Source organism: Desmodus rotundus, chromosome 13 (assembly GCF_022682495.2).
Source record: "Desmodus rotundus isolate HL8 chromosome 13, HLdesRot8A.1, whole genome shotgun sequence".
In the NCBI taxonomy this organism is placed as follows: Eukaryota; Metazoa; Chordata; class Mammalia; order Chiroptera; family Phyllostomidae; genus Desmodus; species Desmodus rotundus.
The window spans coordinates 14,732,274-14,748,410 of NC_071399.1; the positions used below are offsets into that span (position 1 = coordinate 14,732,274).

The 16,137-nt window shown below is 45.3% G+C and overlaps 1 protein-coding gene and 1 pseudogene across 7 annotated transcripts in view; both read left to right on the forward strand.

Annotated features, from left to right (window-relative positions):
- DLC1 (DLC1 Rho GTPase activating protein) overlaps positions 1-16,137 on the forward strand; it is a 337,471-nt gene that overhangs the window by 290,150 nt on the left and 31,184 nt on the right. Inside the window, exon 1 of one of the 7 annotated variants that reach the window (XM_024562679.4) lies at positions 3,177-3,659. The exons of 5 other annotated variants lie outside the window; for them this stretch is intronic. In XM_024562679.4, the coding sequence (XP_024418447.2) occupies positions 3,623-3,659 (37 nt within the window). In that variant the 5' untranslated portion in view covers positions 3,177-3,622. Of the gene's footprint in view, positions 1-3,176; positions 3,660-3,702; positions 3,837-16,137 lie in introns of those variants that run through there. One more of the 7 variants, XM_045197215.3, reaches the window with a different exon arrangement.
- On the forward strand, positions 675-829 carry LOC112306802 (U1 spliceosomal RNA; annotated as a pseudogene).

Below are 16,137 nucleotides of genomic sequence, written 5' to 3' on the forward strand. Positions count from 1 at the left end.
CCCAAACGGAGAAGAGCATGGAAACAAGCAAACAGCACAGGACCTCGTGTCAAACCTTTTTTCTTTTCTTTTTTTCTAGTCTGCCATAAAGAACAAATAATTGACGCCCTGGCTGGATATTTCAGTTGGTTAGAGTGCCGTCCCCCTTCACCAAGGTTGTGTGACGCCAAGGTTGTGTGTTCAATCCCCAGTCAGGGCACATACAGGAATCAACCAATGAATGCATAAATAAGTGGAACAAGAAATTGATGTTTCACTCTCTCTCAAATCAATCAATAATTTAAAAAAAAATCTCCAGAATGATGTCATGAAGTAGAGAAGACGACGTCAATAATCTAGGAAAAAGGAATGAGGCTTGGGCAAGAAGAGACAAAAATATTAGTATGCTTTATTCTGGAAAGATGAATACTTAGTGGGGCTGGGTATATTGGGATTGCACAGACTCACAGACACCAAATTAAACTAAAATACAACTTTTCTTAGCTAATAATAAACATTTAGGAACTTATTCTGAGAATTGATATGCTTTGAAGGAGATGCTTAGAATATCTACATTTTTAAGGTTTGGATTTTTAATAAATAAGGGAAATTTGTATGTTTAGGAGATGTATTCCTTATTTCCAAGTCTGAAATACACACTGCAGCCTGAATGATCTTTTCAAAATGCAAATTTGGTACTTAGCTGGCAGGGGAGATACCATGATCAGGAAGGCGGTTTTCCCAGGGCAAGGCTCACCCATTGCACTCCAGATGTGCTGACCCCTGCGATTTCCGCAAATGTGGGAAACTCCATGCAGAATTTGTGGTAGTGGGGGACTGAATTCACTTTGATCATGGGATGCCAACTACCATTAAAGTGTTTTCTCATTGTTCATGCAGGGTATTGAAAGTTCTTGCCCTTACTTTTCCAGCATCTCCTGGACTCCCACTCCCCTTGCCAGCAATTGTGGGCGCTTTGACAGTTCCTTCAGCATGCAAACTTCAGTGGGCAGCTCCCTCTTCTTGTCTTGGGCCAGATCAGGTCCCCACTTCCTGGCTCTCACAGCACCCCTTTGTCACGTGCCCCTTTTTGCCTCCCCACTAGACTGTCACCTCTGAGAAGGCAGAGATGGGCCTGCCCTGGCTTTACCTTTGCGTCCGCATCAGCTGTGTTACTGAACTTAAGTGGTTGATACTATACAACCACTTGGGATGTCCTATTTAAGAATAAGACGTGATAGGTAGTTTCATTTACCTGAAGCAAGTAAAGGAGGTGGGATTCACATCCAAAGCTCTGCTGGAGCAAGGGAAGCTTAGCTATTGCTTATATACACTCTTTGGTTAATTACATGTTAACATCTTTTCAGTTGACTGCAGTTATCTGGGTGGGTTCCTGTCAAGGTCATCCTGTTTACTGCTGTGTCCGCAAATAACTGTGCTACATTTTAACTTTTCAAGCTCCCAGCCTCATAGGAACCACCCAGACCTAAGACCCTTGTCCTATAGTACAGTTGTAGGTAAGCAAAAGCCCTGAAAATATTTGTTAAGTAGTGAAGCCCCATGCCCTCCTAAAATGCCACTCTTGAGAGCCTAATTCTGGGTGGTGGAAGTAGCATTTTTATCTTGTTTTTGAAAAATGGAGGAAAATGAATTTTGTGTATGTAAACTGAGACACGACCATGAAATCAATACATTTTAAACTAAGAGAGACTAAATTCTCCCATTTACATTTAACCCTATCTAATAGTAGACTCTGCCTCCAGCTCCTCTATCCTCTCCCCTGCTTTGTAGAGTGTCATCTAAGATACTACATACAGAGGGTCCAGCACAAGTAACATGCTTTTTTGTTAAAAAATCTTTTATTACAAAATCTTGTAACATAACAATATCACACACAAGCACACCATATGACATTTTAGGTGGAATGTTCGAATTAAAACTGTAAGTTATTACACCCATATTATTACCCTACCAACCACACTCAAGCAGGCCTTACTTCTGCCGGACCCTGTATTTCACTTGTTTATTGTCCACCAGGAAGTAAACTCCAGGAGGGATGGGGTGTTCGTTGGTTTTTTTTTGGTTTTTTGTTTGTTTGTTTGTTTGTTTTTGCTTACTGCTTCATCTCCAGAGCTTGGAACAGAATTGGCCACAGAGTAAATGCTCTTCATACGTTGGTTGAATTAATGGGTTTAGGTTACTAGTAGTTTTCTTTGCCCAGAGGTAATAAGTAGAAATTATCAATTAGGCCCCTAGTAAATTTTCATAGAACTCTGGTTTGGATTTTTTTAAATCTTACAGAGTTTGTATTCAATTACAAGCTTTAAAAAATGTAGGCTTCCTAGTATGTTAGGGGCCCTCAAGTTACAGTCCATCAGAATCACTTGAGCACTTGTAAAAACGAGGTTATCACCATCAAAGGTTCTAGCTCTGCAATCAGCGGTCAGGTCCTACCAGTTCCAGGAGCTGCATTAGGTTGTAGCCCAAGGGCCAGGATTTGGGAAACACTGGTTAGGACTGCCCACAGCAGACTCAAGACGCTGGGAGTTAAAACTCATCCTTTCTGTCCCGGCTGGTGGGGCTCGATTCCGGTCTGGGTGTGCGCGAGAGGCAGCGGATTCTCTCTCGCACAGATGTTTCTCTCCCTTCCTCCCTCCCTTCCCCTCTCTCTAGAATCAATAAAAGAAACAAAAATTTAAACATCCTTTTCTACAGCAGTGTTAATTACTTACATTACACCTACGGGCTTTAGCAATGAATAATGAATGTCCAGAAGGCAGGTACTTTCACCACTTTACATATCAGAAAAGGATAATTTATCCCTACTTCCCCGCTTCCCCTGTTTATGCGGTTCCTACCAGAATGAAAGGGGGAATTACAGAGATTTAAGCAAACAAAGTGTGCAAAACTACAAAAAACAAAACAGGAAAAGTGCGTGCTGTCCAGCTGAGACCTCCCGCACTGCTTAACGCCTCGTGGGTACATCCTTTGCTTTGCCCCCGACTCCAAAGGTTGGAGACCTTTAGGCAGTTGCTGCTGCAGAAGTGCACACCGCCGGGGGAAAACATTCCAGCTCCAGCCGGGCGCGGGGCGGGGCAGGGCTAGGACGGGCGGGGCCAGAGGACCTCCTGAGGCTGGGGCTGGCGGGCTCGGCCGCGGGGAAGGAGCGAGAACTCGGCTAGTGGGAGAGGCCCGGGTAGTGGGGTGGAGCCTGGGGGCTGCGGGAGGCCGCGGCCGGGTACCCAGGACCTAGAGGGGAAGCCGCGCTGCCCCGCCCAGTCCCTCCCCTTGGGGTGGGCTCTCCCGGAGGGCGCGGCGGGGAGGTCGCGCCAGAGGCAGTGTGCGGTAGCAGCCTGTGCGAGGGCGCTTCGCTGCAGTCCCGGCTATGGCCCATCTTCACCGCAGGAGCAACCGATCCTGGGCTTCTCGCCCCGCTCCCTGAGCGTTCTCCCTTTTTGGTCTCTGAAAAACCCCACGTTCTTTTTGGAGCCGTGGCGAGTGGCACCGAGAGGCGAGCAAGGATGCGCTGAGGACCGCTGGGGCGCGCGTGTTGGGTGCTGCCGTGGGTCGCGGTGCGGGAGCCCAGGTGCCTCCGGCTGCCTTGATTTCCCCATTGTGCTCCTGCCGCCCCCTGCCGCACTTGATGTGCAGAAAGAAGCCGGACACCATGATCCTAACACGTAAGCTAGACTTGTGCCTTGCCGTTAGGCCAGCTGCGGGAGCCAGCTGCGGAAGGGACCCGCCGCGGAGGAAGTGTCACCCCACCTTGTCAAGCCGGTGCCTGGCGTTCTGTGCTTTTGAAACGCCTTCCGAGGAGGCTTGGGACCGAGTCGCCCGAGTTTCTTGGAATGGAGGAGGTGGAGTGTGGGGAAAACAAGGGGCTTGGGGCGGGGAGGTCTTAATCTCGGGTAATGACCCCTGGCTGCACGTGCCTTGGGGCTCAAGGGCTGGCGCGTCCGGTGGGCTCGGGGAAGGGCTGCGGGCTGGGAGGCGACCGCGACTAATGAAATGAAGCCCACATTATCTTTCCGCCGTGGCTCGGGACGTAGGGCCGGGCTGGGGTGCATGGCCAAGTGAGGGGTCCTGGCCAGGCTGCTTCCATTCCCGCTGGAAATTCCAGGCGAGGATGGCCTGTGGCCGCGAGGGCCGTGCCGTAACGCGCTTCTAGTATCTGCCCCTCGGGAACCTTTCCTGCCTCGCTACTTGCTGTCCTTCACCATACAAGTCCAAAATCAGCGTCGACTCCCAGTGATTTTATTGTTTAGGAACGTTTAGATCGTATTTGGAAATGTTTTTAAGAAAAAAATATAGTAAATCAAAAGTTGTTTTAATTTCATAGTGATTTGTTGAGATACTTTTAATGCTGGACAAATAGCTCAGAAAAGTCTCGGTTTGGTGGCTGCCGTCCCAGGGAAGCGTTGAAGCTATTTGCTAGAAAGGCTACAGTGTCCCTTCACGTGCTGGGTCGTTGAATCGGTTTCCTAAAGTGTCCCATCGAGATGCCCAAGTCCTTGGCTCCTGAGGGGGCGCCCGCGCAGAGCGAGTCCCCGGGCCAGCGATAGGAAGGAAGGACGCCTCCCTGCCTGATTTTTTTCGGAGCTAGGCGACAGCCTTTTGGAACCTTGCCACAGTGTGTGACCTTGTCCCTACCTCCAACGTCACGGGCCGAGCCTTTGATCTTAGGGAAGGAGTTGCACCCTTGGCCCGCAGCAAACGGGCCCTACCACGTGTAATTTGCCTCGCCTCTTTCCACCCCACATTCCCTGTTAGGAGGGGAGTTAGAGAGGACCCCTGGCGAGGCTGGCGGGCGGCGTGGGAATCCTGGCTCTGCAGCCTGGTACCTGGGTGAGTCTGGGAAGTGACAGGGCCTCTCTGTACCTCCTTCATCAGCAGCCTGGGGGGACTAGCCGCATTTACCGCGCTCGGAGGTTGTGAGAATCAAACGAACTAATACGAGTGCTTGGCACAGTGTGTGGTACTGATGTCCCACAAACACCCAATCTGTGCTAGCTGTTGTAGAAGGAAACCCCTGCGTGTAGTCGGTCTGCTCTGTGAAGAAGAAAACTTGCCCTGTGCCAGCTGTGAGTCTTTATTCACCCAGCATGGTTAGCAAATGGGTTGATCCTCGGGATCCAGAGGCTGGTTCAGCCATTGTTGGGGTGGAGGAATGCAGCCTAACTCAGCACAGCCACCCACCACAGAAGGATTCATAAGGGCGGCATCTCTGACGCAGTGGGGTAGAAAAAGGATCACAGCTCTGGAGACAGGAGAATACTGAGTCTCAAATTACACTTTTTTTCCAAACTCTGCTGAAAGGATGAGGGAAAAATAATAGCCCGGCAGAACTCTGAATGTAAATCTATCAGCAGCTCCAAGGGGTTGACTAATTCAGCATCCATCTGGTCCTCCGCAGAGATAATTTGCAGACCATAAGTGTGGAATTAATGGAGGCACCCAGTGCCACCTTGGCTTGCAGACTGCAGCAGATGGTCTGAGGGCTGCCCTGTAAGTCAACAGCCCCCCTAATAGAAGAACTAAAATCCTGGAGAATGAGTGTCAAATAGTTAGCAGATGTACGTTCAGAAGTTATTTCAAGACATTTTGTGAGAAAATGCTGGCGATTGCTCATATTAACTTCTATTGTGGCGTGCCAGATTTATGGCATGGCCCAGGCCTGGGTACATATTTTTATCATTAGCACTACTGTTCAGAGTTTTAAATGAAGCACAACAGACTGACTTTGTCTCCCAGCTGCTTTTAAAAGTTTGCTTTTGACAAAAACAGATTTCATTTTAATTCAAGCTGAGTGACACCTTATACCACATTGGCTAGAAGCTCAAGAACAGGGACTGACTTGATTTCCCAACTCTGCAGAAGCAGAATCAGTAATTCCCAACTTAAATCTTTCCCTAGAATGGATGGGAGAAGTGGTTTTGCTTACTTCTATGTGTCTTCACTTTCCAACCGTAGATCTCGAGAGAAACACCACTTATTCCCTAAAGAGTGAAAAGGTTGAACAGACGAGTAGTTAACTGGCTAGCTGTAGGCAGCGTTCCAAGTTTTGGTACACTGGACCAATCAAACGATTTTCCTATATTTTTGGAGCGAAGGTGAGAGGCCGGTTGCACTTTAACCTAAAGCCTTTCTTTATTTGTTTCTTTTCTTTTTAAGATTTTATTTATTTTTTAGAGGGGTGAAGATAGGGAGAGAAACATCAATGTGTGTTTGCCTCTCACGCTCCGCTCGCCAGCTGGGGACCTGGCCTGCAACCCAGGCATGTGCCCTCCACTGGGAATCAAACCAGCGACCCTTTGATTTGCAGGCTGACACCCAACCACTGAGCCACACCAGCCAGGGCTATTTGTTTCTTATTTTGTTCTTTTTCTATACTGCACTTCAAAGAGCAAAGACCAAGAAAGGTTCTTAAAAAGTGATGTTTGGCTGCTTCTGGATAAGATACTACATTAACAGAAACATGTATTATGATTAAACAACTTACAGCTGTGCAATGAGTGAAAAATATAGTATTCACACTCTGTTTGTAGGGGCTTTCAGGGGATGTGGCGGACCCCAGTGAGATGCCGTCAGTCAGAGGCTTGGTGGGATTCCAAGAGGTGGTTTCAAATACAAAAATAAGTACTTGGGTTTCCCTTGGTGTCCCCATGGAGATTTTAAGCCATGATGCAATGTTCAAATGAGAGTGGCATTTTTATGACTTAGGCAAGTAAATATGCAATTTGAAAATAGCCAGGGAAGGGTGGGTTGGTCCAGAAGACTGGGGCATGCAAAGTACAGTGGGTGAAGTGAATTGTACTTTTTTGAAGAGAGCCTTGTGCTGGACAGGATGGTCCAGTATTGTAAACACGAGTTTTCTCATACTTAACTCTCCTTCCTAGCAACAGGAAGACGGAAATGAGGCCATGCAGAAAGGGGGGAAAAAAAAAGACCCTGACCCGCTCCAGACAATACTTGACCCACCCTAGCATTCACCCTGTGCAGCCAGAAGACTTGCAAAAGTAAAAATAACTTCAGATGTTTCCCCTTCCTCCCTGGCTGTTGCCAAATTGCTGAAGTCCGAATTCTTGGTGCTTCAACACAGTGATTTTCAGCCACTGTGCTGCAAAAATTTTTTAAACGTGCAACACCTGACTCTAGTCAGGGGCACTGACCTCTTTTCCCTTAGATTGTCGAATAGAAAAATGACAACAGCCAACACAGCAATAGCCGTCCTTCTGAATGAATCAAAATTATACCTGTTTTTTGTCATGTTGGCAAAAAATATATTTTTTGGTGAGCTGCAGTATTTTAGTAATTAGTTTATTAGTTTATCCATGAGATGAAAAGGTTGAAAGCCACTGTTTTACCAAATTACAGATGGTGTGGCTGGCAGCAGGGCACACTTCATGCCCACCGGGCCTGTTCATGCAGTTATGAAGCAGACCTGGGAAGAAAGGAGATTGTCATTTTAATGTTTGCATAACCCAATGGCTAGAATTACATGAATTGAGATCCAGTGCAGGAGCGAAAACTGAATTTCTAAATTTCGTCCTTCCTCTGCATTTCTCTGTGCGCTCTTTTTAGCAGGATTTGCCCCTAAGATACTTAGGTTGGAGCAGTGGGGCTACAACGCAAAGGCATTGTCCAGGTACAGCCTTTAAGACACAGGTTCCTCGCTGTGACGGTCGAGGTGAAGTAACGCCCAACCATGAAGTGTAAACGGGCGAACACTCTGTCCTAGAAAGCCAAGCAGTCCCAAGGCCCTCTTTTCAGTGGCTGTGAAGTTGGGAGGAAAATGCTTTTCTGGAATAGATGTTTACAACTGTCCTTCCAGCAGACTCTGTGGCGTAGTGTGTGGAGGAATGGGTTGCTGGTGCGAGTGCCCTCAGTGTTTTCTTTCAGCCTCTAATTAGTCAGAAATCCAATTACTGTAAAAGGGGTAAGATTCCCAGCTGAGAAGGGTTCTTCCTGTCTGTCTGCCCTTTTCCTTGGGGACCCTGTGTTGTTGTTAAGGATTATCGTGATCAGTGATAAGGAGAGGGGAGTAGCCCTGCTGGGGGTTAACGCATCTGGTCTGTCCTGACATTAGTTCTCTCCCTGCTCCCTCCTTGCCATTGAAGTTGATGGTGGGCAGGAAGAAAGCCTTATACACTTAGCCTGTGCACAAGAAACAGTCAGCCTTCTCTCTTATGGATACTCCTTTGTTTTTTAAGTTATATATGTATATATATATAAAAAGGCAGACTTTAGACAAGAGAGTGTTAATATTACAGAAGTAAAATGTACCATGTTTGCATTCAGAGCCCTACATATGTTTTTTTTTTTTTTTTTTACCACAAGGCCACAAAGTAGACGCGGTGATTTCCATTTCCCAGAGAAGGAATCGGGCTTGCAGGGTGAGCTACCCTGCCCATCGTCACTGGCAGTACCTGGCAAAGCTAGGCTTTCAACGGGCTATGTATGGCTGTCACGTCCACCTTGGGGAGACGTATTTGTCAGGAGTTGATTCCATTTAGGAAACAGTATTTGTCACTTGGCATCATATACAGCCTTGCGGTCACTCTGCGGTTTCCTAGGGGACTTGAGCTCCTAGGTAGGGAGCTACAATGTTAGGGTTCGGGGCTGAAAAAGTCGTAGGTTTTGCCTCCCTTCTCTGGGGCCCTAGTGAATGGAGACAAGGGGTCTGGGACACCATATTCTAGCCTGTTAACTGATTGTACTGGATAACATTTTCTTCAGTGAAAGTATTTTAAAATAATACGTTTCAGGGAAAATTTTCCCGCAGATGTCACTGAAAACATTTGAATGGCATCATGAAAATGCCTGTGTAATAATGAACTGATGTTCTTGGGCACCCAAAGATAAAATGTTAGAACTTGGCATCTGTTTCTCTTCATCACACATCCTTGCTTTTTATTCTGCTACTAGACTGAGTTGCAGTGTGGAAAAGTACACTCCTTTTCCATTCACACATGCCTCTACTTGGTGGCCTTTGCAGGTCTGGCCCCCTCACGCCCCCCGGAGGAAAATCAAAGGCTAACGGAAGGCTGAGGTCAGTGAAGCAGAGTCCTCAGATGCCTTTGACACGTCCCATCCACATTTTGTTCTCTTCCCCGCCCCACCTCTGAGTGTCCTGCCGAGAGGACTGGACGCTGCTTCCTGACTTGTCAGAAAGGCGCCTTCCTTCTTGCCGGGAGTCTCTAGAGGATGTCTGAGGGACAAAAGTTTTCCACACCCTGCGGTCGTAGCATTTCTCGGGCTGCAGCCCTTGGGAAACCAGAGAGGAAGGGACCGCAGAGGTGAGAAGGCCTGCGGCCTGAGCACTGGGCTGCATTGCAGCCACATTGTGCCTTTTGTCACAGTCAGGTGACAGAGTAGATAGAAGATGCCGAAATTCTGAAATCATCGTCACCTCCGGGATCTGGAGAGACCACAAACTCCTTAGGGACAGGCCCCACACGGCTTTCTCTTTCAAACTTTACAGCATGAAAAGGGGATCCTGCCTTGTCCTTGTGTGCTTGTAAAACACTTGTATGGGAAATTCCAGAAATTGGCAAAGCAGCCTGGAAAAACATTGCCTCTCCCCTACTGAGATGTGGGGAAGTTCAGTGACTAGTCCAAGGTCACATGTGCATTGAAAGGAACTGCAGACCCCTTCCTGCCTGATGTGTCAACAAAATGAGTATCTTAATGTGTTCGTAGGAAAAACGTATCAGTTATAAACCCAGGAATGTTCCTAAGCAAGGCAGAGATACCTGAATCGAAATTTCACCATTAGATTGTATGTGTCGGTGGGGGTTGGGGTTATCAGCAGTTTTCGTGAAAATAATGCTTTAGTTCACTTTCAGACAGTGATATCTTTTAAAATACTTTCTGGGCACAAAACTTGGAGAGGCCAAGTGAATAGTGTTCCCTGTCTGAGGCTGGATGTAGGAGGGGCTAGAGAGGGCTTCTATGGACCGGTATCTGCCCCGTGTTTTATTCTCACTGGTCTTTAAGGCAACTTGAGTTTTTACGTGACTCTTGATTTTCTTTTTCCTCTTTGTCAGAATTAACTAAAGTATGGATGAGCGGGTTTTTTTGGTTTTTGTTTTTGTTTTTAAGATTCCTCAGTATTCCCTTTATTGAGGTTTTTTGGTACAATTTTCATGTTTCCTGTGTAATAGCACCATAGACTTTCGGGCAAAAGCCAAAGATGGGGGTGGGTGCGTGGGGACCTTAGCAGACTAAGTTTTGCTAATGTGTTATAAGAAAGAAGTGATATGTCTGCCCATCTTTAATAATGGAGATGGTAGGAGTTACTTTGGGTTTGTAACCAGGTGTTTTGCCTTAAAGCAGGGATGTTAAACTCGTCTTCACTGGGGGCTACATCAGGCTCACAGTTGCCTTCAAAGGGCCGAATGTAATTTTAGGACTGTATAAATGTAACTACTCCTTATAAAGGGTCAAGGACCTGCTGCTGCTGGGTAGAAACAAGGTACCGGGCAGATAAAACAAGGTGGAGGGCCAGACTCGGCCCGAGGGCCTTGTGTTTGCCACCTGTGCCTTAAATAACAAGTTTAAAAGGAAGTAGATTGTACAATCTCAACACATATACTTAACTTTACAAAAAAAAAAAAAGGCTCAGAAAAATAAGGCCCTCAAAATATGTTATTTAGAGTGTTTTCTTGAAATTGTCTTCTTAATCTATGCATTTATCATCCTTAAAGGGCTTAGTAATTTAAGAGCTATTTCAAATCATTTTTCATGGCAATGCATGGTTTGAAATGCATAAGTATTTGATATAGAATAATAAAAATGTGTGTGCACGCATGCGTAAATCAAAGGAGGGGTTTTTTTTTTATTCTGCCCAAGGTTGAAATGAAATAGAAAGATATGATGAGCAGCATCCTTTTCCTTAATAGTTTATTTTCATTTCAGTTGGACTTCCTTTGTGCTAGGCAGTTAAGTGCCAGTTCTGATTTGTTGGGAGATATTTTCTGCTCCTGGAAGTAATTGAATCAGCTCAACTCTGGAATGCCTGACAAAACCATGGCATACTCGGGCTCAGATTAATACTGAGCTGTCTACCTTTGCAAGAGCCCAGATTTTTTGATGTGAGGTACTTGCCGGGTTTTTTTGTTTGTTTGTTTCTCTGTTAAAAGCAGTATTTTGCAAACGCTTGAACTGAATGATCCCCAAAGGGGATTTCAGTTGATTTCATTTTGCATCACTGGAGTGTCGAAAGTCACAAGTCACGTGCCTGATCCCAGGTACGGGCTTGCAGGGCAGGCCTCCCGAGGGCTCCTTCTTTCAAGGTGAAACTGTTTATGAAGTTGTCATCACATCATTGGGGAAAATGGGTCCTTTTCCCCCTTTATGTTATTTTGAGGAATGTTCTTTCCTGGAAAGCAACATATCTGCCTCCAAACCTCAAGGCAGGAGAAAGATTAAAATATATATATATATATATATAGAAAACTCTCCCCAAACTTCCAGTTTGTATTCGTACTAACAAAACGCCCCATGATTTAGGAGTGAGAGCGATCTGTGTGGGTGCTGTTGAAGGGCGAAGAAAGCGCTCTGACCTGTGAACGAGGGCAAAGCAGCTGTGGGACCTTCAGCAGACCACCTGAACCCTGAACCAGCGTCCTCATTTGTAAAAAGAAAAGATGCAAAGCTCCAAGATGCCTTTCAGCACCCAATGCACTGATCCTGTAGAAGCCAGGTTGCTGCTTTCACTGAAATACAAACATAAAAGATCAATGAGCAAAGTAAAGTTTTTCTCTGGGTTGAAGTGTTTTTCTTCCTTTAAAGATTAATTTTAGTTGAAGGACTATAGACAATAAGCAAGAACATGTAGGGTTTTGAGTTCTTTGTAATATGAACATAGGCTTCATGGAACAAATCAAGAAATTAATCCATTTTAAAAAATTAGATATTTCAGCAATAAACCAGTAAAGTTACAAAATAGGGACTTACAACAGCTAGGATTGACAACGATTTTTTGAGGGAAGAATGACTCTGTGAAATTGATACTAAATCTGGAAAACTGACAGTAGAAATGGAATGTATTCCTAAGGTTGTCACTGAGAGGGGGACCGGGCATAAAGGAAATTTCAGAGTCTGAAACCTAGGGAATTTGCAAAGCTTATGGCAGTCCCAGGTTTTACAGATGAGAAAACAGGTCCGGAGAGATTATTATCATAAAGCCACTTAACGGAACATGGATTTTTTTCCTGGTCTGTTCCAGGTAATACTTTGCCCCCTTTCTGTGATGGATTCATTATTATAAAGAGTTTGGGGCACTCCGAGGCAAAGCCATTTTGCGTCTGAGGAAATCAAGCTGTTTACTCATCGGGTTAACAGGCGAAGGAGATGCTTTTACCTGCTCCCTGTGATAACCTGCTTCCCGCTTCGTGTCTCCCCTTTGCGTTCTGTGTTACAGTAAATCCAGCTGCTTACCGTTCCTTCCCAAACACCTGTGCTTCCCCATCTGTCCACCTAGCTGATTCTGTCTCTTTCCTCCCAATGTCTTCTGCCATCTAATCTTACATAGATCATAAACCTCCTTAAAATAAAGGCAGAACAAAAACATGTGCTCAAGTAGCCCCCTCCCACCTCCGAATTCACACAGGTCTTTCTTATAGTCCATCACATTCTCTGTACTGTACCGAAGTCCTTAGTTTCCTTCCTTCCTCCCAGCCTCCCTTTCTTCCTTCCAATCTCTCTTTATTTCTCCTTCCTTCCTTCCCTCTTTCCTTCCTTCCTCCCCTCCCTCCTTCCTTCCTTCCTTTCTTCTACAGAAAAGCTATGCACGAAAATATTGCATTTCAAATAGCTTGCTTTGGTAGGTAACAAGTAAGACTCTCAAAGTGCAATAGAAAAACCATTGTTTATTTCACCTGGGTTACTTGGGGAAATTTGTGTCCGTTTTACATATGCTTATACATACACCTGTGTTTTTGTACATGAATGTGTGCATATATTCATACACATTACCTGCATACATACATGCACCAGGTTACAGTGTAAAATATATTTCTTATGGTGTATTTATTTGTGACATATTTAAATGACACAACGACTATGTGTCCCACACTGTTGGTGCATGGGATATATATCAGAGAATAAGACAGACAAGGAAGCTTGCCCTTTTGGAGTTTACAGAGGAGAAAGACAGAAAGTAAGCATAATACATGTTTCGGGAGAAGGAAAAATAAGGCAGGAAATGGGGACGGGGTGGATGAGAAGAGGCCAGTGTGGCTGGATCCCTGAGCCCGAGAGAGATGGGCTGACAGACGGAGTGCAATGAGGCGCTGGGGCACATGGGCCATCGCTAGGACTTTCTTTGGCTTTCGGTGCTGCCTGGACAGGGTCACTCAGGACCTAACAAACACGGGGACCTTAGACTAGCCCTCAGGAAACCCATTCACCCTAAGCAGAGGATCATCTGACACCATGTACTCAACTATGAATTACCTTTCCGTTCGGCTTCCTGCTTCGGGGTAAGAACCTGTGTCTTTGATTGTCCCTGTGCACAGCTGGCAACATATTTAGTAGGTGTTTGATAAATAAACATGGAGTGAAGAGGGACACGAAGGAACATTGGCTTCACTTGAACGCATGACTGCCCTGGAACGTACCTGACCATGGATTTGAGGCAACCACTGGTGTGCCGGTGGCCTTAGAAACTGAATTAGGACCGACGGGTCTTTTAGAAGCTTCCTCACTGGCTTCTTTCAGAATATGTGCAGAAGAGGTTTCGAATGTTTTTCAGACTTGGAAGGGTCTTTGCTACTTTCCAGTCAAAATCTTTGCTGGGATTAGGTAACATTAGGGTTTGATAAATATTAATTAATAGATACTGCTATCTGACTTGGTCCAGCTAGAATCCATTTTACACAGGTAACTCCCGATAACCTGTCTTTGGCGGTTGTGTGTGTTCGACATGTCTTTTTATTCATTTCAAAGACAGAAGGATTCAAGGCAGAGTTCTTTGTCTGAATTCGTCCTCCAATTCCTTGGGCTTTTGATTGAGAAACAAAATTTGGGCAGCATTTGCCGTGAGTCCTGATTCTGGTAGCACATTGTTGAAGAAGGCAGGGAGCCTGAAAGTACCCACTGTAAGGATAACAGACAGAAGATGCGAGTAATCACTTCCTGCTCCCGCCCAGTTGCTGTTGCTCTGCCTGCTGAGAACAGCGAGTGTAACAGAATGATGACAGGCTTGGGGAATTTCGGCCTCACTCACTGTTGAGGGGCAAGGGGAAGAGAGGGTCATCCCAACTTGCCAGGAAATGTGCAAATAAGGCCTAACGGTTCCCAGTCAGACACAAAAGGGTCCTGGACCTCAGTCATCTAGTCCAGCCAGCCACTAACACTGATTCCAGTAAAAATTTCCTGTTTCCTCCTCAACACATTTGTCTGTTGTTTGCCTAGAGAAAACCCAGGTATAAAAGTGACATTGTCTCGCCCTTGTGTTTTCAGTCTCTGACGGCATTTTGGCCTGGTTGGGAATGTTTTTTTAAAAATCATCCTTACAGTGTTCCCACCACCACTCACACGCACGGAAGGAGGAGCCACACCTCAGGGCCAGTTAGAAGGCTCCAAAAGCCAGGCGTGGGGGAGTGCACATGACTGAAGTAAGGGCACATGTACACGGTTTTCTTTGATATTTTGAATGCTGTTTATTGTGTATTTTTAAGGATAGAACCTATCTTGTTATTTCTGTGCATCTTAGTTCTCTATTCCACTGTGGCATTCGAAGGTAACAAAAGCTCATTTCTAAGGAAAAGTTATTTCTCTGCTTATTTCGTCATCTGCATATCTTGGGGATAATACTGGTAATCCATGTTTTAGAATCAATACGAAGAGTAAATGAATGAATAAGCATTAAGTGCTTAGACGGTGCCTCACCCATAATAAGCACTCAGTAAAAGTTAGCCATTAATAAAGTCGGGGGCCGGAGGCATCTGGAAAGACTGCCCGGAGGAGGCAGCATTTGACCTAGGCCTTGAAGGATGAGTGAAAGTTGACATTGAACAGATGGGAAAGCATCTCAGGCCAGAGTCGTCAGAAATGTGTGGGAAGATGAACATCGAGTTTACTTTGGCTGGATTATAGAGGGAGTACAGGGAGCTGAAAGATTAGGTTGGACGCCACATAAAGAGCCCTGAAAGCCACGCGGAGGTGTTCAGACTTGATTTTGTAAGCCACGGAGTTCCGGTGAATTTTGTGGGGGAGAGACAAGATCAGAACTGTAACTTGGGAAATTTGATGAGCCGGGGTTGGATAGATTCTCTGAGGGAGGAGAGAATTGGAAACCTGGAGTTTTAGTTTTAGTTCAGAAACAAAAGTAAAAGTAATGAGCTGGGTCAGGGGGGCGAAGAAAGGGTATTCCCTAGCTGACTGGGATGTGGACGTCGGTTCGTTCCTTATGAAATGAAAGGAACAATTTATTCCAATGTAAAATAGATATAGGCTTCCTATCTCCCATGGTTTCATATCTAAAAGAAAGGTAGATTCTCATCTATTTTAGGGAAAGGTAAAATTATGGGATCTCTGCAGTTCTGGGAAGTATTGCTTTTTAGCCATTGGAAGCCTTTAATTCAGTTTTCTGCTGGAGAAACAAATCTTCACCTGTTCACATTGTTATTTTATAACCATTGGCCCTAAGAAGAGTGATGATTTGGACGCAGTTTTTTAGATCAGTTTTTGAGCATTTCATTTTCTTGGTGGTGGAAAATGGGAAGAGAGTAACAAGACAGCAACAGGCACTGAGTTCCCCAAATCCCCCCGGGCCCTTCAGTGAGTAATACATGTGACAACACTTTGCAATTTGTAAAGAGAGCATTATATAAATAAGTGTCAAGATTTTTTAGAAAAATAATCCTTTATATCTTCCATGTCTCTTGGCATAAAGCCATTGGAGTAAGAAAATTGGGACCATGCTTTAAACAAGCGGCAGTGCTGGCTGGGGAGCCGTGGCTAATTAAGGCTTTTGTGTGTGTGCTGTGCGTGACCTGGTGTTACTGGCCGCTGGTTAAGTAAAATACGAGGAAAGCAAGAACATTTATTCTCTAACAACCTATTATCGTTCAATGTCCAACAATCTGTTCAACAGAAGTAACCTCTACATGGTCAGAAAAGTGAGTTATTTAAAATATTCTTAAAAAACAA